At 32.3% G+C, this 22,306-nt stretch overlaps 2 protein-coding genes across 6 annotated transcripts; one reads left to right on the top strand and one right to left on the bottom strand.

The window, feature by feature from the left end:
- Nucleotides 1–736: 736 nt before the first annotated feature.
- On the bottom strand, nt 737–19,949 carry RhoGAP1A (Rho GTPase activating protein at 1A). Of its 2 annotated transcripts, XM_088182781.1 has the most exons (19): nt 19,674–19,949; nt 19,423–19,597; nt 17,061–17,238; nt 16,840–16,996; nt 16,532–16,775; nt 16,329–16,467; nt 16,076–16,256; nt 5,282–5,395; nt 5,033–5,215; nt 4,717–4,959; nt 4,534–4,653; nt 4,345–4,467; nt 4,087–4,272; nt 3,834–4,022; nt 3,376–3,771; nt 3,128–3,294; nt 2,915–3,054; nt 2,568–2,844; nt 737–2,500 (listed from the first exon to the last, which is right to left on the bottom strand). In XM_088182781.1, the coding sequence occupies exons 1-19, from the start codon at nt 19,869–19,871 to the stop codon at nt 2,284–2,286; spliced, it is 3,627 nt and encodes a 1,208-aa protein (XP_088038907.1). In that variant the 5' UTR covers nt 19,872–19,949; the 3' UTR covers nt 737–2,283. The 2 variants fall into 2 exon arrangements, with proteins under 2 accessions (XP_088038907.1, XP_088038908.1); XM_088182782.1 differs by lacking the exons at nt 737–2,500; nt 2,568–2,844; nt 2,915–3,054 and having other exon boundaries at nt 3,124–3,294.
- LOC148236952 (uncharacterized) lies at nt 12,709–15,381 on the top strand. 4 transcript variants are annotated; one of them, XR_015809064.1, is made up of 4 exons: nt 12,709–13,258; nt 13,329–13,776; nt 14,797–14,865; nt 15,097–15,381. XR_015809064.1 is itself a non-coding variant. In XM_088182784.1 (3 exons), the coding sequence occupies exons 1-2, from the start codon at nt 13,195–13,197 to the stop codon at nt 13,772–13,774; spliced, it is 510 nt and encodes a 169-aa protein (XP_088038910.1). In that variant the 5' UTR covers nt 13,039–13,194; the 3' UTR covers nt 13,775–13,776; nt 14,797–15,381. The 4 variants fall into 4 exon arrangements, 3 of the variants coding, with proteins under 3 accessions (XP_088038910.1, XP_088038911.1, XP_088038909.1); XM_088182784.1 differs by having other exon boundaries at nt 13,039–13,258; nt 14,797–15,381; XM_088182785.1 differs by lacking the exon at nt 13,329–13,776 and having other exon boundaries at nt 13,051–13,258.
- Nucleotides 19,950–22,306: the final 2,357 nt, after the last annotated feature.

The raw sequence follows: 22,306 nt of genomic DNA, 5'->3' as shown, positions 1-22,306 counted from the left end.
AACAATGTAATTTTAATGCTTGTTTATAAATACATTTAGAATAAAAGGTGTTTCTTTTTTAAATACATTAATATACACTGTCGTTACAGAACACTACATTACTTAACAGAAATGTAAAATGATGCTAAAAATGCATAATATTATATAAATAAAAAGTACAATATATACCTACTACAAATTTTTAATTGACAAAATAAATGTTCATATAAATAATTATTTAAAAAAAACACAAAAGCATGCAAAATAAACTTTTACATTCGGAATGATAATCATCAAAGATGCGATTTGGAAGATTCCAAAACACACCTCGCTTAGCAAAATAACATTTGAGCACGTTCAGTGTTGGCCCCCTTAGGTGTGTATTTTTAAACTATTATTTCTTATATTATGTGCGATATTTCAACTGATATACGTTGTATTGTATATAGTAAATTTATATAAAACGTGGACCTTAAAAATAAGAGACAATGATAAAAATTGTATTCAATTTATATAATATGCGTAATCAGTCTACGAATATATTCATTACTACTCACGATTATTTAATAATACTTTTTTTTATAATAATTAAAAAATGTTTAAAAGCGAACATGACTTCTATTAAATTAACTACGGCTACTAGTGAATGTACAAATTAGATAAAGTAATAATAATTAATAATGAACAGAAGTGTACACGATGTGGCAGTTAAAAAATGTTTTGATCATACATTTCATTAGTTTATCTTATGAGTCTGTTTATTACATGTCTATTTATTGTATAATTTGTACAAAGTTTTATTTTGTATGGGGATATTACACATTAAAAAAGAAAGAAAACGTTCCAACAGCACATCCAGCATAGTCAAATTACATATACACCTGACTAGAGAATAATTATAGAAGAACTCCTCAAAGGATTCAATGCTTAAAATAAAAACATATTTTGACATATCGTGCTGAACTCTTAAAATAATATGTATATTATTATTAAATAAAATAATCAAAACAATAACAAACACGAGCACACAAAATCTTTATAAAACTATTGTTATAAAAGTCTTATTAACAATTTAGTAAGAAAATATAACAGATAGAATGTACCAGAGGTATTATTTTCATATATAGCAACCAAAATATAAATATCATTGAATCAATACAAGAATATAAATTGATAGTATTAACAATAGCAACCTTACAAATTGACAGTAACATATAAAACACATATCTGGCACTGTTTTTTTAACAAATTTTAACTCCATTTCAACAGACATATTATATACGGTAACGATCATTATTTGGATTGTTGGTAAATAATTGGCATACGAGAAATATAACCTTAAACGCTATATACTGAAATCTTTGACTTAATCTATATATGTATATATTTTTCACAATATATAACCAAAGCGGATTTATCGTTTTGTACTGATTTTGCATTCTTTTCGTTTAATTAACAATTTTTAATTGAAGGATTCCACAACGATCTAATCTTATTCAGTCAAAAGCTAAATTACTCGTGAAAACGTTTATCAAATTTCAGACGCTCTTATAAATCTAAACATTCAGTACAACATACAAAATTTTAATACCGAATAATCGGTAAATTTAGCAATGCTCAATACTACACATTAAAAAGAACCACTAATTAATTCATTAATGAATTCAAAGGCGTTGTGCAAAATTAACGTGTCGTGATTAATGTATATATATATTTATATTGAAAAATCTAATAAGCACCATTGAAAATAAACTCGCTCTAATAGTAAGAATATTAAATTAAATTAATGCTATACGTAGCTCACTTATACACCGCATTCGCTTCGCTATACGTTAATTCCATTATGTATCATGTATTTTCAAAATGAACGATCTCCTACAAAAATCTAACATATAGAGGTATTCGTTTGGAATTTATATTATCAATCATATTGATGTAATAAAATATATTTGCGATATATTCCAACTTGAATATTAAGTCATTTTAAAACACTACCATCACATACAAAAAAATGGAAAATATACCCTAGTCATTGGAATTTGAAGTCTTTAGAGTAAAATTTAAAAAGAAAGTTGCATAGAATATAGAATAAACCTCGTAATCCGTCCAAGGTTCAATGACAAACATAATCACATTTCGTCAAACTTAACATCGAACTTGGTATGTCTGTATTGTGTATATATTAAAAAAATTAATATATTTCTATATAAAAATATGTGTTTAAACATAAATTAATATATTATACTTGATACTGTTTAACATTTCAATATAAAAGTCTATCTCAACTCAACAATAACCCTAAGATCAACTGTCTTTTGGCTGCGTTTTCGAAGCTATCTGCCGCTGCTGCAAGAAGCAATACAAGATGCCTGCCTGATCCATCACGTCGACCGTTCCAGCTGCCAAAAGATCTCTCTGCTTGCTCGCATCCACTTTGATCGAAGGTCGCAACAGTGTCGGTCCGAAAACGGTCGCCAAGTTGTGCAGAGACATTTTATTGTCAGATTCGTGTTGATTGACCCTAAGATAAACATTATTAGGTTAAACACGTCTAAAACAATTTAATAGTAGAAATTTTAATACAATACCTTATCAAATGATTCAATATAAAATCGATACACTTCTTATTATTGTCTGGTAACTGTAAAAAGCACGTTTGCAATTCTTTGAGACGATTGGCATGAGATGTTCCCATGCTTAAAAGACTATCGCTGCCGGAGCCCTGAGAATTGTACGCCTGATGGAACTTTGGATATAAAGAGTCAGTGAACAATGCTTCGGGCAATTCTCTCAAATATAACTTCAAAATACCAGTCACTGAATGTATATCTACTTCTTTTAACAACTGTTCGGCTTCGTATGAATCTAAAAAAATATTCAAAATGTCAATAAGGCTCAATCGACAAAAACACAATCAATTTATAGATATACTCACTGGTTTCAAACGATTTCTTCAGCCTATTGAGATCTGAAGCCGAACCAGAAACTCGATAAATGCCAACTTCAGTCATGCCGCGTCTCTCGACTTCTCTAACGCACGAGGTTATTATAAAAGGAATGTCTCTTTTCTGGCGTCTAAAATAAAAAAAAAACAGCATTAAAGCTTATATTAACACAACACTTAATTGATTATCAATGAAAGACTTACTTGCAAACTTGCACTATTTTAGCGCCGAATAAAGCACCAGGTTTAGCTGTCGATACTCTTCGAAGGGAAACTTCCGAAGGTACAAATCTCATGCAAATGCTCAATGATATATTGCTCAAGGATAGAGTCCTGTGACACTGTTGTTCCCCAAGCCATTCTCTGCTTAGCTGTATTGAAAAATCGTCATTATTAGAGATCATTTTTGTACGACACTACCACATCTTTCACGTATTCATCAAACTACATACCTTCAATATTGATTTTCCCCTCAGTAACGATCTAACACCGCTCGAATCTTCATACAGTAGAACACGCACATTCTGAGAGCCCTCCAGTTCTATCACGAAAGTCTCGTTCCATTTTGGTTGATTGGAGTGGCATATCAGATGCGTTTTTGCTTTGCGGAAATAATGTCCGAAAGAATCGACCTCGACGCACACGAACAAATCCGCCGGAGAATCGAGAGGACGCATAATCTCTCCGATGTTGAGATGCAGATCACCCAGCAGAAGACTCTCGTCGTTCATCGACTTTGTCAGATAGCTGCTCATGTCCGTGTTGAGCGAGGAGTGCCACGCGGTCACAAATGCTTGAATTTCGGCCATCAGCGGAGAAGCCGTCAGCGGTCTGCCAACCAAGTTACCCTAAAAAGACCGGGATTAATACAAGAAACAATTTAATAATATAAAATAAATGAGTAAATTACTTGAAGCACATGGATTGAATCGATCCATTGAGTCCTTTCGTAATCGGAGCTTAGGAAGAACGTTTGCACTTTTTGTGTCGATTTAGAACCAACGCGGAATACTAAATTAGGTGACGCTAACACCAGCTGAATCTCCAATTCTCTCAATTTCTTACGTAGCTTCTCAGCAACTTTACCAATACGTATTTTCTAAGAACATAAATTAAAATTTTATATACAATCAATATCAAACATATTAACGCAGCTCAATTACTTTATCATCTGACGTTTTCTCTTCAAACAATATCTGATCTCGAAGCGTACAAGCTTGAGATTTTAACACTACAATATTAGCAGGAGATGTTTCCTTTGGTTCTTCAGCAGTTTCTTCATAAATGACGATATCCGGTAATGGAATATGCCATTTGACTTCAAACGTTATCTTATCCCGCCCTAAAGCCTATAAAAATAACAAATAAAACTCCCATTGTAGATTAATCTTACATAAAACAAATTTATATTAAATACATACTTTATATTTAGCGCAGGCAATCACGTCGTTAGCTAAAAAAAGATGTCTAAGCTTCCTATGACCGTCGACTAACTCAACTATGAAAGAGTTCTTCACGAGTGTCCGTTGTGTTCTATCAATGTTCTAAAACATAAAGTATGCAATTAGGACAATAATAAAAAGCAACAAATTAATAGATTTAATACAAACCGGAAACATTGATTTAGTCTGTTCTATATTGAACTCGTCTAAAAAGTGTTGCGTCATATTCAAAGCGTCAGTCAACATTGCATGATCTGGATGTGATGCAGGAGTATATTTAAGAAGATCCTGTAACATAAAATTAAGATTATTATATAATACATATGTGTTATTAATTTATTAAATATATACCTGTAACACAAACGAATTCTTTTGCACTCTGGCCACCGGTTTATGAAGCAAATCTTCGAGACTCATCGGATGCGCTCTAGATATAGGTTTAATATGGTCTTCGGATCCTTTAATTTGGGGGCGACTTTCGAGATTTCGTGTTAAAGCCCAGGATTTGTTAGATCCGGCGGAACACTTCCGAACGGCATCAGTTGCTCGACTGTAGTTATGTAAGAATGCACCATATATGTGCAAATTTTCAGCCTAAAATCAAATATAAATTTGACAAATAAAAATCATATTAACATTTATAATAGTTTACAAAATAACAAAATACCATTTTCTTGAAGTGAGCGCCAACATATAGAGGTTCTTCGCGTTGCTGAGCCGCCAATTTTAGACCATCCAAGAAGTTCTTGTGAAGGTCGTTCAGCTCGGGTATCTTGTAAAATATTGTGTTGAACTCTTCCTCGGTCACTTGTTGAGAGGAGTTGAGCGTGGCTTTCATCATGAACATGCACTGAAAAAATATATCATATTAAAGATTGTCAAGGAGAATTTAATAAAATATTGTTAGGAATCATACTTTTTCCATAATTGCGAGACATTCGACATAATCTGTCTCACTTTTGATGATGCTCATTATGATGTGCCTCTGCATTGAAGGTCTGTCATTATCTCCATCGCCCACCGATCCTTCCTAAATATAAAAATAACAAAATCTATAATATTTTAAAAATTATAATGTATTATTAAATATTACCCAATTAAATGTTTGGGGAAGATCAATTGTTGAATTGTTTGTTTAGTACTTGCATATATGTATTGATTTTAAAAATGGACATAACTTTGAAACTAGTAAGAATTTAAAAAATATATATTAAGGTGCATCTTTACCGGCATTAATTATTTTTTAGGTGGTACTCAAACTATGTTTTAACGAAATTTAAAAAAATATGTTGAGGTGTTTCTTATGACGGCAATAAGTGAAATATAGTTTGAGAAACATATAGAAAATCAATAATTTCAATTAATTAAATTACGAGGATACTATTTTTAAATTTCTACTCTTTTGAAAGTTATAAATATATCCGTAACAGCATTTTAGTTTGAGAATAATCGAATAAGAAAATGATTAAAAGATACGTCAACAATTATATTTCATAATAATTACTAGTTCGAAAGTTATGATAATACTAGCAAATAAAAATGATTAAAATAAATTAAATTATGAAAATGTAATATTTTTTTTTGTTTTAGTATATCTTAATTTAGTATTAAATACTCGCATCATACATTTTTCTTTGTTGTTTAATTAGGTCAAACTCGTATGTAATAATACTTTACTGAAACTAATTAAGTATTAATCATATTTTTAACAGTTGTAGTTCTAAAAAAAAAATTAACGACGCATATATGCGTTCCCCGTCACTAACGAGTTTATTAATAAATATCAGTTAATTTAATTATTAAAAAAAATTCAATTACTATATTTATTGATAAATATAAAAAAATGTATGAATGTACATACGTATTTCTTTTTATTTTGTGGCGACCACACAGACGCCTACGTTTGAAAGGGTCTTTGTCTCAATACTTGTGTTAATTTACTATGACCAAAATGATCATCCATCAACAAGGAAACAATACAATAGCGTAAAAAAGCCCTCGTTACTACCAGAAAATCACATAAATAACACGAGTTTTGTTCTTACTTTAAATATTCTCTGTCATTGAGAGAATATTTCTTTGTTGCGAAACAGTCACGGATAAAATAAATTATCGGATCCACAAGATTCCCGTTGCAATGCAATACGACCTTGGAAAATGCCCATCAAGCGAACGTCGCTTTTTAAAGGCGTATACCTATTTCGCTGTTCTAAGAAGCGATTGGCTGGATGATCGCTGGATACTTAAGCCTGGACTCCGATGAGAAGAGTCACAATCAGCTACTCAAAAATACAAGCAGACGCGCCCCCACCGATAGACGCGAAGATATGACCTGAGACTCCCGAGCACGATCATCGCAGCAAGAGGAACTGCCTCCAGACACTCTCGCTGCAGGCATCTACAAGAACTTTAAGGACCTCCAACGGACATCATCCCTGCGCCAGCTTCTCCACCACCACGTGGAGAAAAAAATAACGTCTGAAGCAATTGTAATATAATCGAATAAAAACTCTAGCTAGATTCCACCAAGCGTCTCACTGGCTACGAAGTCATCACCCACTGGATCTCAAACCCTAAAATTTTAATATTTCGTTTAAATTAGCATATTTTTTAGAATATTTGTTCTAAAATATTACATAAAAAGCGTAATTAAAAAAAATTGTAATCTAGTAGAAATCACCCACCCCTACCGATCCATAATTATTTTAATAAAAACGTGGGAAAAAATTATAAATGAGAAATTTCGGGCGTTTCGCGCGAAACAATTGCTAACAAGCTTATTTAAGCTTTTAGTTTATTTGTTTCTAGAGACAAAGGACAAAAACATACACGCAGAACTCACGTGATCGCCGAGAACGTGGCTTAATTATAATAAATAAAACGAATTTTAAAAATAAATAAAATTATATACAGACTAAAAAATAAATAATCACTATGCGCTACCATTGAGTTTTTATAAAACGTTTTAAAATCAATTTTCAAATGAGCAATTTATTCGTGACAATTTCTAGACTTTTTGGATTCGAAAGCCCACGCCGAATCTGAGACAAAACTTATTTTCAGTGATCGCAGAAGATTTTTTGTTGTTTTAATCCTTTCAACGCCAAGCGCATGATATGATGCGCAACTAAATCTACTGTCTAACGCCAAGCGCATGATATGATGCGCTCGTTAAAACCTTCGTTTTTTAAAGAAACGGAAAGGTAAAAGTTGGCAATATATATTTTAAAAATCAGTTTGAGTTCCTAGTAAACAATTTCAGTGATTTTATTTATAGAATTTGCGATGAAACAGTGGTATATATAATTATAAAGTCACGCCTTAATTTTAGTCGTTTGTATTTCGCGCGTGGTTTCGATCGTGCTTATTTAGACCACTTTTAGGGTTAGCACAAACGCATCGCGGAAATTCGTTTTTTTATACTTTAATTTATGAATCGAAATTAAATTATGTCATCAATATTTCAATGATAATTGTGTTTGTAAATACTTGTGAATATATTTATACGTTATTTCGACTGTTTTAATATTGGCAACTGTTTTTGTGATTGGTTTTTATTGTTTGTAATAATTAAATAATAATAATAATAATTACTATTAAATACTTATTAATAAATATAAATAAGATATAATTAATAAAATATCAACATTAACTCTTAGTAAATATTAAATAATAATAATAATAACAAAAACGATTCCTTGTCGTAGCATCATTTTATTTTACTTGTTCTATTATTTTATAATTTATTTGTAATGTGTTTATTTATTTACATTAAATTAATACCATCGTGACCTAACAGGTTACCCCAATGCGTCACGATGGTCGAAAAGTTTATTATTTATTGTATATATATGTGTGTGTGTGTAATATATATTACATATTCCGCCTGGAGTGTAGATATGTTGCACTCTTGCCGGTCCCAAGCCCGGATAAAGGAGGAGGGTTTCTATCATGGAGCAAACCAACCAACGTGGATAAATCCAAATAGTTATGAAAAAATCACAAAGAAATAATAAATCCGCCCCGATTCATAATGACCTAGACGATCGAAATCTAGATAAACGATTGGACTTCAATTTTGGAAGCTGGAATGTGCAATATTACAACCAGGAAAAATGCAAACAATATCGAAAGAAATACTAAAACTCAAGATATATCTAGAAGCCCTACAAGAAATTAGGTGGAAATGCCAAAACCGATCACCGGTTGTAGTGCCGTGGAAGAAGAAGAAGAAGAATATGTATATATTATAAATTAAACATATAATTATATATAGTTAAATGTAACATCGTATCTTGCTATCAAGTTTTATTATTTATTATTTTTATATATAAAGAAATATGACAACCTTCAACAACAACCAATTGCAAACACCATTGATCAAAAACAAACGGTTTGGTTATTAGGGTTATTTTTGTGTACGATATATGTGATTTTGTATGCATCAAAGAAATGTTGTCGATTTGTAAATTTTTATAACAGGATGTAGGTCAGACGAAGAAAAAATGCGTTGCAGATTTATATATTAAAATTGTCTCAGTGTGAGCATGACCCTGCTTGTCGTTCGCTTGTATAGTGCCGCGCGCGTTCATGTGTGTGTAGGTGTGTGTACGCGAGCCAACTCGCGGCCAAACGAATAGATTTAGTTTTGTTCACTCCATATTTCCAACAATACGACTAAAAATGTTTGTTTATTGATATAATTAGAATGTTTAAACCATGTTAATCATACATATATAATTTTAAAATATAAAAATTGAGTATTTTGGCTGTAATGATGTGTTAAACAGAGTAAGTAGCCAAAAAATTATATCGCTAAAAACGCATGGCGTACAGCGAGTAATTAACAATTTACCGGTCGGCGGTCTAAGGGTTAAAATAAACTAAAAGGGTTGATAGGATAGCAATCTCGACTATTATACCTCGAGAACAGTAAAAAAAAATACTACCCTTTGTTCTTACATGTACCGGTGCATCCCTTCGAGCGAACAACATTTTAAATACGTGTTATCACGCGTTGAACATAGTTATTGTTCATAAAAAATAAACAGACTGTAGATGTAGATCTAATCTTATTTGTATTAAAAATACTGCCTATTTATCAGTTACTTGCTCGAATTGTTTACCTCCGCAGCACAGTAGCTACGCCACTGAAACGCATCAGATTGCGTCGAGGAAAAACATTAGATTTTATATTAAATAATGAAAACTAAAAAAATACATATTTTGTTGCACACTGCACATTTCGCAGTTTTCAACATGTAAAATTTATACAAAGTTTTAAGCCCAACTAGTGCGCGGTAGATACAGTTTAACATGTTTTTCGATACGCGGCTTGATTATGTTTATTATTGAAAAACAATATTTTTAAAAATAAATTAGAGAAAAGACTTTCCGAAAGCATATCATCATAATTCTGAAGATTTTTGACGCTATCTATACAATTAGCCGGTGAGCAAGTGGAATTTGAATAGATACGAGCCAACATTTGAGTACTCCACTTATGGAGTCATTAGCTAACGATAGCGATAACCGTCCGTCGGACAAGTTCATTAATGCCCGATCGCGGTTTAAGAACCGTCTAGCAAAGAAAATAAATGGAAACATTTTGACATACATAAATTAAATCAGTCATACTCTTATGCGACACACATGCATTACACAAGGTGCGTTTCGCGTCATATTACGCCTCGAATTGTATCCGGGCGTTGCACATGTCATTTAATTACGCTATCTCCATTAAATAAACAACGATAGCGGCGTTTTTATTAGCAAACACTCGTTTATTATCTTTTTCATGTTTGGAATAATAATTTTGTAAGCTTGTCCAATAAGATATTACGATACCGCATGAAATAAGAAAACGTAACATCAAAATATCGCCTCTCGCCGCAAAACAACGTCGGGTATTGTTTTGAAACGCCCCTTTCGCATATCGCGACATGATGACTCACCCGAAGTGAAACTCACTGGGTTTAGTCATACTACATTCATCATATGAAAACACAGTGTAACAGAGATAGCCGTTTAAAAAAAGCATACATGTAGCAATTAAGAAACGCGGCAGTCGCAGTGCTTTGCCACAATAAAACCTTTTATATAAGTTAATAATTAAAAATGTAAATGTGTAAGTTGACCTTTATTATTGTCGAAAAGTTCGCAATGATTTAAGACTCGATTCACACTATTCCATCTTTTGTATTAATAATTAAAACAAACTTGAAATTTAATGCATAATCTGTATGTAAAGCGACGATTTTCTACTTATTTTTCAATAGCTTAACTTAAAAAGTTTAAGAATATGAAGCGTTATATTGTTAAAAATAATACAGAGAAAATCTCGTGACCGACAGTAAAAAAATATTTATAGATAATACTGGTTACGACATAAATTACGAGAGCTATATATTATTAGCGACAGCTAGGAATAGTGCGAAAATAACTATAGTATAGATTTCGGCAGAAGAATATGGAGAACAGTCAATCGACATAATGATGATTGTACAACCATTTTTAGGTAATTTATTTTTATATATCTAGCTCTCCAATTACATAGTAAGTAAAGCATTATCCAACTTCAGTTTCCAAACATTTAAAAAAAAACACAGAAATTGAAAAGCATATCATCGAACATTTGATGTATTTTATTCATAATTAAAAATAATATCAATTAAATGGCAGCCTCTGGACCTTTTGCAGCAGCCGATCCTTTCAATGTAATTTTCGATAACTTTTTCGTACATTTCGGGTGGTATCTCGGCTATAACATGGCGGATGTTATAGTCGAGCTATAACATCCGCCATATTATCCTCTTGAATTTAGCCAAAAAAATTTAATTTAATTAAATACTATGAATCTTAATGAAATATAAATATTAAAAAAGCAGAAATGACGTTAGATTCTAAACCAGACATTCTCGATTTATCCCTCAAAAAAATAAAATAAAAAACAGTTTCGAATCCACCCAGAAAATATTTTTTAAAGTATGTAATTTTAGTGAAATCATATCAGAATACATTTTTACTAGTAGATTACAAATTTTTAACAGCGAAAATATAATTTATCTGGCAGTTGCTAGTAAAATTATATGATTTCAATTTTTGTATGTGTATATATATAATACATACTTATCATTGTTTATTTAAATGTGAAGTATAAATGTTACAGTGACTTTGTATTTTTCAGTGAAGTTATATTTTTACTAGTGAAATCGAAATAAATTTTCACCATTTCTACTAGCGAAAATATAAGTTAACTGATAGGCACTAATGAAATTATATGCGACCCTCAAATGTATATAAAACGCAATTTGACAGTTGCGAATCGTCCGTTTGCTGTTCTAACCCAAACCTAACCTAATAAAATTTCTAAAACTAATTATGGTTTTATAACTTTTATTAGATCAAGTCCGAAATATCTCTGTCAGGAGAAAATAAGCAGAAGAATAAGTACAGACAGACGTCGCATTTTACATATTTTCTATAGTTTGTCTGTATTTCGATATTACATGTTTTAAAAATATGATAGTTTACTATGGACATATTATATAAGAGGGCTGATCAAATTATATTCAAACCGAAATTTGTTCAATAGAAGCGCGCCAAAACAATTATCATTTCTCAGAAGTCAAAAATTCACGCCAAAAGCAATAAAATCGTGTCGGCGCCGTCAGTGGGAACGCTAGATAACCGAGCGTTCCCGCCGCGACGGCGCCGATATGATTTTACCGCTTTTGACGTGAATATTTACTTCCCAGAAGGGATAATTGTTTTGTTGCGCTCTCCTATTGGATAAAATTCGGTTTAGATATGCTTCATTCGATTCTCACTTACTGTAAGTCGTAATATTGTTTAGACTAGTCTTAATATGAACGCTATGTTTCCACTGCGAGAGTACGATTTTATTGCTTTTGACGCGGAATAAACAGGGACCCCCAGAAAAATGCATATCAATTAATGAAATACTATAAATCTTAAATGAAATCGAAATATTAAAACTGCCTGGCCAACTTCCCCCCCTCTTAAAAAAACTGAAACGACGCCCCTGTAAGTAAGGCTTAAGATCTTCCAAAAAATGATAATGAAAAAATGATCCTAAAGCGCTTATTAAAAGAACAATAATCTATAGACTTTAAAAATCATAGGATTCGTATTTCATATTTTAAAATTATTTAACAAGGATCGAACTGAAAAAAAATCCCGAAAATGATCTGAGTTTTTTACAATTCTTCAAAAACGGTCAAGAAATAGATCGAAAATCATTTAAGAAAAGAGACACAATTGAATTCTGAATCATTTTTTCTATACATACTATAACGATAATGTTTCATACCACACAACAGCAAGTATAAAAATAGGCTAATCTCGCGCATTATCTGCCGAAGCAATGAGCAATTTCAGAAAAACGAACATTTTATAGGATCTGCATTTACAATTAACTCGCCACAATTACGCATTAAACACTGGTATTTCCCATGCTTCTCAAACGCTAATTTTCGTATATAATATGTATGTAAGACACCTGCAAATACGATTCTATATTTAGGCCAACAATGGAACACCACTCGCGTTTGTCGTTAAACGCTATGAAAAGAAGCTGCTATTTCGAAGCACCATAGCTCAGCATGGGGTGGGATTATTTGCAAGAACTTACAGACCCCTGCAGTTATCTTTTGGATCGTTTGAAATTTCTCGAAGCGCATTGTACCTCTCGCGACTAATTGCTTTTGGTAGTTTCCCGAGGCTCAAAATGCCTAATGTAGGTATAAAACCAACACAAATGGATTTCGAACGGACAGTGCATTTTTGACCACACTACGATAACTCAAAATGAAGCTCTTAACTGTTACGTTATTGTTCGCGACTCTGGTGTTATGCTTGGCGAAGCCGCAAGGTAAATATCATCATCATTAAAAACAATCCATCGTGTGTATAAATCATCATCATCATCACGATCATTGTAGCGCAAGTAGATAGTAAGGTCGAAGGGAAGGGTTTCGCTTCGAATCTGTGGGAATGGATAAGGTCTCCGTTTGCCGGATGGTACGGAGACGAAGATGATGCGAAGAAGCCTACGAAGCCAGCCGCGGTATTGAAGGCGACCACGCCGAAACCTAAAGATCCGAAGCCTGCGACCGCGACGCCGACTGTCGCCAAAAATAAGACTGCTAGATTGGAGAATTCGTTAGATGGCGGAGCGGTGAACAAAGCCGATTGCGACGATCAAAGATGCACGACCGTCCATTGCGAACCAGATGGTAAATGCGTTAACAAAACGTGCAGTATTTACGACACCAATATGAAGGGGGAATGCCAAGAATTTGCGCATCTCAAAATGGGTACCACTGTGCAGGCGACCGAGATTAAAACTGTACCAAAAATAGACGATAAGAAAGAAAAAGAAGTTTAGACGTAAGTCACGTGCATAATCACTCATTGCACATTTTTCTAATTTAAGATTCGGGGAACGCATGCGGCTTCCTTTTTCAACTTCGGTAAATAAGGTTGGGTTTTCAAGCATGCCATACTAATTCATTAACTCTTGACTATATTTTTATTATACCAAGCACGTGAATTCAATGATAATCAGTTAGTTATTTGTGATTAAAATAATAAGATAAAAAATTCGCGATTGACGAATTAATTTTCTTGGGTTAATGATAAATGATATTTAAATACTGTATTTTATTAAGTAGTGATAAAATCGGACACGTCAGTCAGTCACATCACATTTTATCAACAATAGTTATGCTCTAGTCAAAATCTATCTGATTTTAAAATCCTTGTCGTTCTCATTGTATTTATGTTCATAGATGTTTGCTTTATACAATGGGAAAATTGCAATATGTATTAGAATAAAAATTATATCATCACTTTTAAGGATAATGAGTAAAAACATTGACGTGACTAAAAAAATATCTGAGGTAATGGGCAAATAAGTTAAGCTCTCCGTTTTTCCAGTGTTTCTCTTAGAAACGGTTTATTTATTTGAATACAATTTAACGATAAACTATGCCATGTAGCGAGAAATTTTACATTTTTCTCAAAAAATTTTCTCTCTTTAAAAATATATACTTTTAAAGACTTAGTTTATTAGATTGAAAAAATTACATTTAATAAGATATAACTATTATTATATTGTGATTATTTATATTTTTAGTCAACATAAAATACAAAGATTTTCGATTTTAAAAATGTGAGGATCAGTTATATTATTACATGTGCATATCAACAAAAGATAAGTTTATTTTATACTTATGGATAGTTCAACGTAGGACTCGTATTTGTGCAATGTTCCGCTTTAACCCCAAAGGCTTTTGAGTCAATGATTCTATAGATCAGCTCAATATTGTTGAATTCAAACCATACAATTAAATTTTCTTCTTGTTATAATAAAACACAGGGCGTAACTAATTATTAAACATTCACCAGATTCAGTCAACCCGGCGGCACTCATATCGAACATCGGCCTCGATCAACCCAGCCTCTACAGCATAATAGGTAGCTACTTGTTGCAACACCCGCTATCGAGCGTGCACTCCGACTGTAGCAACGGTAGATGCACGTACACGAGCTGCGACTTCATCGGCGTGTGCACCACGCGCATTTGTCAAGTGAACCACATAACAGGCTCGTCGACGTGCTACACGGTGCAGCAGCTGCCGTTTAAACCGCCGCTACAGTCGCCCGTTCCGGAATTAGTGCCAACTAATGTGCCCGTTGTTCCAACAGTAGTAGAGGTGCCGGCGCCACCGCAACGCGACACATTGCAAACGAGGTTCGGCGAAGAAGAGAGCATCACCACGCAGACAAAGTTGACCTCGGTGGTATGCAAGGACGGAAATTGCGTGCGCAAGGAGTGCATCAACGGTAAGTGCGTGGAGCAAAAGTGCGACATGGACCAGAAAAATTGTGTGCCGTTGTAAAAATTCCATAAGTTTAGTAATGAAATATGTATATGAAATAACCATGTATCGATATTGTGTATAATATATATACGTACATATATACAAAGATTATAATCATGTTTTATTTCAATTGATTACAAATGTTTATTATATTTTGCCTGGTGAATAATTACTATTTTTAGGCTTACACGAAACAAATTAAAAATATAGTGATCTTTTAACTATAAAGGTATAATAAAAATTATTTTAACGTTAATTAAAAGCAGAAATCTACTATAATATATTATAAAATTCCAAATCATGTTATATAAAAGTCTTATCAACACAAATGAGTAAAATTTTGAGTTTTAATAAATATTTTTAGATATAAACGAATTTTCCTTTACAAATTAATAAGACACTTTGTGGTTACAATTTTCCATATAATCTACAATATGTCATTAACTTTAATCCAAACCCACAGTATGTATTATAAATATTTACTGATAAGATAATTTAACAGCAGTCAAACAATTTTATTTTAAGAGGAATTGTAATATACAATTATTTAAAACACATACTTATATTCTATTCAAATATTACATTAAAACTCTATCGAAGAATTTGCTTTACACATGAGAAACGTAAGATAATCTGTTCTCAAGATAATCATGTGAAAAACAAACACTTAAAAGATTGATAAATAGATATAGAACTAATATTTTTGGAATATCTTTTCGAATGTGAAAGTTAAACTTTTTTATCGCAACTGAGCTAAGTCACTATTAAAGATGACGAGTTAAACGAATAAATAAATAAATTACCTGACGTGACTTTCGCATGGAGATCGGAGTGTGAGAGCCGGCCAAATGACCAGCCTCAGTACCGGTGCTGATACTCCGGAACAATATAGGAGCATCAGTGTCCACGGAAAATCCGACGCCTTCGCCATCTCCATCGCTATCTGCCGATCCGCTTCTTTGACTGCCAAAAGTACCTCTATGTCTACAAAAACAAATCAACGATCAATATAAAAAATATACATAAAGATGTATATCGAGGGAAAAAACAACTCACTGCATGTAATAATCGATATTGACGTAATTAGAGTTATTTCCGGGTGATTCGGGCGGTTCTAGGCGAGCCGTAGGAGCTCTCGCGCTCATCGGCAACGTGCTGGTGTTTGAAATTGTATCAGCATTAGAGCTGGTGCCACCTTAAATAAAATAAAATAATATAAAGACTATATAAAAAACTAGAATCGAATGCCAAGAGTTTACCTGCTTGTATATAAACGTATTCGCCATCATTAGTGTCCAACGGTACTGAATCATAATAAGGCTCTTCTTTAGCTTCGTTTGCGATCGCACCAGGTATACTCTCCAATGATATTGAAGCCGATTTAGAATTACCGCCCGCTTCGACTTCTTCCAAAGAATCAGATATTGCAGCGGTAGACGGTGGAGTATGATTGCCTTTTTTGTGCTCCGATGACAGAAAATTGATGGATTCGTAAGATTTAACCTGATATATAAAAATACGTATGAGTAAAGAATAACATAGATATTAAAAATATTATAAATATTACCCTTTCAGCGATAGAGGATGTTCCTAAGGAAGAAGAATGGCTCGCAAGTGACTCTCTAGAACCCGATTCTTGCAGTTTATTGCTCAGAGACGTCGGAGGACTGTCTTCGGGTTCGGGGAGAGAAGAGCCACGTTTAGGTAGTACTTTAGGCGGAGGTCTGTAATTTCACAATTCATTTATATGATTCTTAATAGATTTCATTGTAAGTTTTAATTGATTACCTGGGAGGAATTTTCTTCTTTGATGCTGAAATTTCAATAGGCGAAGACGTAGCTGAAGATTCGTCGTTGCTTTTTGGTTTTCCATCCGCTTTCATTCCGTTCACTTCTATGACCGTGACGAAATCGCCGACTATTTGTGACGCCGGTCTTGCCACTGCTGCTACGGTTTCTGGTTGTTCTAAAAAATAGTTGCTTTTTGATTATTTAAATCGTAATATCTCAACTATATTTACTTATCAAATAAAAATTACACAAATGATTTTTGGGACTGTACTATCAAATTGTAGATAAAATGTTTCAAAAATTGATCATGCTAAAAAGCAATATTATTTAACCTATATTTTGACAGAAAAACTACCTATTGCAAAAGTTCACACATATTAATTTTTGAGTACACAATAACAATTGTAGTTTTGATAACTTTTATGAAAATTTTACTTAAAAACCTTGCAGTCAATATCGAGAGGATTTTTTTTATTATAAATATACTTTAAATGAAAAAATATTTTTTGTAAAGAAGGTTTATTTGCAATGTTTTGTTGTATAAGAGTTAAAAAATAGATTTTGAATGAAATTTATTATTAAAAAAAATATATTTCTGGTATTTATTTATTATTATTTAATATTGCATTTATAGTAAAGTATTGAAAAAAATTAACGATTCTCAATATTTTATCAGTATGTTTTAATAATTTATTTTAATACTTTTTAATTATTAAATTTCGTTAATTTATTTTACATATTTTTTATATATTATTTGACTTCTGTGATTTTTACATCAATTTAGAGGCTCTCAGTATTTTTTATAAATTTTTTTTTTTTTTTTTATGTTTTATTTCGAACCCTTTAATTATAGGTATTATTTTCTATAAAAATCATTTACATTAAAACAAATTAATAAAAATATGTTTTTTATTTATTATTTCTTCAGTTATATATGTATGTGTTTTATTAAATTTGTATGGCGAAAATGCTCAAGGGGGTAACATATTACCGTAAAAAGATTTGGTAATTCCTGAATTTGTTAAATTATTAAAATTCGCCATAAAATCTGTTAACCATACTAATAATTTTTTTTATAAAATCAATAGTGATGACGAAAAGTTAATCTTTTACAATTATAATGTGGCTGACGATGATAACTTATATGACAAACCAACATTTACGTTATTATGAAAATATCATTTCTGTTAGTTAGCATAAATAAGAAACTAAGGTAAATATTTCCGATAGTGTAAGTAATACCGAGTGAGATTCAACATTTATTTATTGACAATGACAATAATGAACCTGAAAGAAATATAATTGAGTAAATGTAAATAGTAGTGATGACATTCTGAGACAAAAACCATTTTTCTTAGGCAATGAGTCAGACCAAAAATTCCTGAAATTTTTCAGAAGCAAATCGACTTTTTTCAATTGTTTTTCACGGATAAATTGATTGAAAATGAACGTAGAAAAACAAAAAACTACTGCTTGCGGATAATTTACTTTTCCAAAAATGATATTTATCTAGTAGAGTTATGTCTAACAAAAGAAGGCTTTTATAAGCGATAAAAAAATAAGCAAGAGAAAAGTAGTAACTATATATGAATGAACAAATAAAATGGTCGTGGTGTGTACTAGGTGCAACTTATTGATTATGTACTATTCCTATATAGTCAATTCCTATATTATGTAAAGAAAAACAAAGAAAAGATTTTTTAAAACGTGGTCGAAAATCGGATCTTCACATGAATGATTGCTCCGAAAAATATCATACGATGTACAAATACAACCAAACATGAAGTATGTAAGTAATTTTAATGTAAATATATTTGGTGTTTTATATATCAAAGTAATAATAACAAGAAATTCCCCACGATTACAAATATGTTAAGGATCATTGGCATTGTGTGAATTACAATGGTGAATGAATAGCTAAATACTATTAATATTTGTTTTTTTTTTCTTTCAAGTAGTGGTTCCAACATTTGGAACAGGTACAAAGCATACCCTAAATAAGTGATTATATATAAATAATGGGTAAAAAGCTTAATTATTGTGATTAAATAATTTTAACCACAGTGAATTCAATAAGAAAAAATTTTGAACTGCAGAGTAAAACCGTGAAATTTTAGTGAAAATCTATATTATTTCGCAAAACCTCTACGTAAGGTTGATAAAAAGCTACCATTCATAATAAAGTACACATATTAGAATTCATAGTAGTTTAAAAAATTATGATAAAAATTCTTATTAGATTATTATAAAAGATTATTATTACACACAACAGGCATTTTGGATAAAGAGGAAAACCACACCCATCAATCATGTTATTCAATCCGTACAGGATAATTGTATTTACAAGGATAAATCTCACCCGTGGACTTGGAAGAAGCCTGCTGCGCCAGCTCTTGCGAGCATATTTTGTTTTCGTTTAAATCGGACGATATTTCGCTGATGCATTGTTTAATGAGACTCTTGTCGGTCGATCTTCTGACGTCCTCCTGCGGCTTCTCCTCGACGGCCGATTCTTCCTCCTTCGATTCGTCGTCCTGTACCAGTCAACAGTAAGCAGTAAGCAATAAGCAGTGAGTAAACAACAGACGGAGATCAACTCGAGGGGCGCACCTGCGGCTCGGTGTCGGCCAGCACTCGCTCCAGGTAGTCGACGTAGACCTCCTCGCGTTGCAGTCGCACCCTGAGGTCGGCGACGAGACGCCGGTGCTTGAGCAGCGATATTCTGACGTTCTGCTGCCATTGGGCCGGCAGGGGCGAGGAGCCCACGCAGCGCGCCCACTCCGACAGGAACTCCTCGGCGGCGCTCATCACCCGACCATCCCTCCGACTTCACCTGATCTGACGTTTACCAACGACGCCCTCCTCCCGAGCGCGGAACGCACACACTGACGAACACTCGCTACATCGGGGCAGTCTTGTTAATATTTATTACGAGCGTCGTCTCCGAGTAACGAACGCTACAAATATTATATTGCCAAATTTTACTCCAAACTCTTTAATGTTTATTGATAATAACAAATAGAATACTATTAATAGTAAAATGTTGTAAACTGAATACTTTCACTAACAATCAAATACATTATCTTCGGTCAGAGTTATAAGAAACAAACGAAAACCACCAAGTAAAAAGGACTCATGTACCTGAATTGTCCAAGTATAGCTAATTTGTTTGCTGTTAAGATCAACTTTAAAATAAAAAAATAGTCATGAGCTACATATTTTAATTTAAGCCCTCCGGGCTAATCCATAACATAACACTAAATTGTTAAATGAAATTTGCTTTTGCTGATTTTGGTCTTTTTATCTATTATCAGGTGACCATTAGTTCTAAATTTATCAATATAGTACTGGTTATATGGTCATCCATCCTAGTAAGTCGTGATATGTAACAGCCACACTTTTTTTGGGAATTCAAAGTCAAAATGGTTTTTATCAAAAAATCGCAATGTAAATTTTACTTTACACGTCGGTTCATTTTATTTGGTTTTCAGAAACACCTTGCATTCGGCACACCTACTCCTAACATTCCATTGCACTTCAAGTGCAGCCGGTGCCGAGGGCCTCTTTCTTTTTCACCAGGGCCGTCTCTGGGCATACGTAATCGATTTACTCGTGTAGTGTCCCGTGCGCAAAGTACAAATTTAATAAAAACAGACGTAAATATTATATTTATTACAAAATGTGAAATTACAATTCATATAGTGATATTTAATTTTTCTTATGTAATATTAAATTTCTTGCCGCACTTCGAATAAAGTTTTTGAGAAGTGAGATTATTTTAGACATTTTTTGCAATTTATTAAATATGTTTAATTACTTAAGGTTTTAAAAAATCTTTCTTTTTATATGTATTTCTGTACTCAATTTATCAGCACCACGCTAAGAAACCAGATTGTTATGAACACTTGTTTTGCTTTTTCATGCTTTTGACCTGTGAAAGTGGCCACAACTTTTTGTTACATAAATACGTTTTAAAATTTAAAACTTGGTTTTTCATCGCCGTACGCGTGTTTATTCCCCTAACATCGATTAAAAATTGCAATTAACCGTTTATCAGTGTCATCTATAATACGAAATAACACATGACGACATTTTAGAAGTCATACTCAAAAATAATAAATAATTTTTGATTATATTTTACTTATATTGATATGTGGGCCGCGAGTTTCACACTAACATGAAAACTAACATTAAAATTTGCAGCGGCTACAAATCTGAGCCTCATTTCTATAATCATCATCACACATTCGTTACATTTTTAAGAGACAATTTATTTTTTGTTGTAACATAGCAAGTGTGAGTCAAACACCTTACAACATCTAAAATTAATCAATACTTGTAACTTGTACAATTAATACAAGTACGTATTATAAGTCAACAGACCGAAATCAAAGTCTGAGAAACAGTGATATATACTTTGTTATTTAAAAATTATGATTATAGTTTACAATTAGTATATGAAGGTAAATATTAAAAAAATATATTAAATGATATCAAAACTATCGGATCTCAATTACGCATTTAATATATACCTAATAAATTATTTTCAATGAAAAAGCAACAACATTTAGGATATGAATAGTGATGTCGACAATGACTAGTCAGTATTTATTGACGTTTATGTTACGTGTAAATATTTAAACATGTTAGAAACAGACAAGACGAGACAGTGATGCCCAGGCCGCCGAATAAGTTCTCTCATTGCTCTGTGTCTGTGCTGTTGCTGATTCAAGTGCGCCAACCATATTAGTTCCACAAAATATTAAAAAATATATATAAGATGGAAACTTATCAATATAGCTTCAAAAAAACCCTTTACGATTAAAGAATATTTAATTAATCATAGTCTTACTACTTAGCAGTTGTCCTACAATGTACATTATTTTGAATAATTTGATCTAAGTGATATTACCTGATTAAATATGTTAGTAGAGACGTTAATGAAAAATTTAAAGTAATATTAGAACAAAAGGCAGATATCTATTTGCAAAAATAATAATGTAAGAAATGATTTTCTGAAAATATTGTACTTTTCAAAACACATTTGTTGCTGGTAATCAATATTTTACTCTAAAAAAGAGATTTTCTGGAATATTTTTATATTCTTTTAAATTTTATTAGTATATTTTTTATTTCAATTCTTCAACAAAAAATTTAGCTATGGAGTGCCCTATTATTTTGTCTAAATGATGCCCTCTTAATATTGGTGCCACGCGTAAATGATTGTATCGCCGACCATGATT

This window comes from Plectrocnemia conspersa, unplaced genomic scaffold, assembly GCF_051122295.1.
Source record: "Plectrocnemia conspersa isolate PC_06_02 unplaced genomic scaffold, ASM5112229v1 ptg000003l, whole genome shotgun sequence".
NCBI lineage: Eukaryota > Metazoa > Arthropoda > Insecta > Trichoptera > Polycentropodidae > Plectrocnemia > Plectrocnemia conspersa.
This window is presented reverse-complemented; position numbering and strand designations above follow the sequence as displayed.

What these genes read in the sequence shown, in the direction of transcription:
- RhoGAP1A (XM_088182781.1), bottom strand. Translation starts at nt 19,871, where the DNA reads ATGAGCGCCGCCGAGGAGTTCCTGTCGGAGTGGGCGCGCTGCGTGGGC. An exon ending in AATATCGATTATTACATGCA is followed by an intron (nt 16,257 to 16,328) that starts GTGAGTTGTTTT and finishes TTGTTTTTGTAG; the next exon opens with ACATAGAGGTACTTTTGGCA. An exon ending in ATTCAATCCATGTGCTTCAA is followed by an intron (nt 3,772 to 3,833) that starts GTAATTTACTCA and finishes CGGTCTTTTTAG; the next exon opens with GGTAACTTGGTTGGCAGACC.
- LOC148236952 (XM_088182783.1), top strand. Translation starts at nt 13,195, where the DNA reads ATGAAGCTCTTAACTGTTACGTTATTGTTCGCGACTCTGGTGTTATGC. An exon ending in ATGCTTGGCGAAGCCGCAAG is followed by an intron (nt 13,259 to 14,796) that starts GTAAATATCATC and finishes AACATTCACCAG; the next exon opens with ATTCAGTCAACCCGGCGGCA.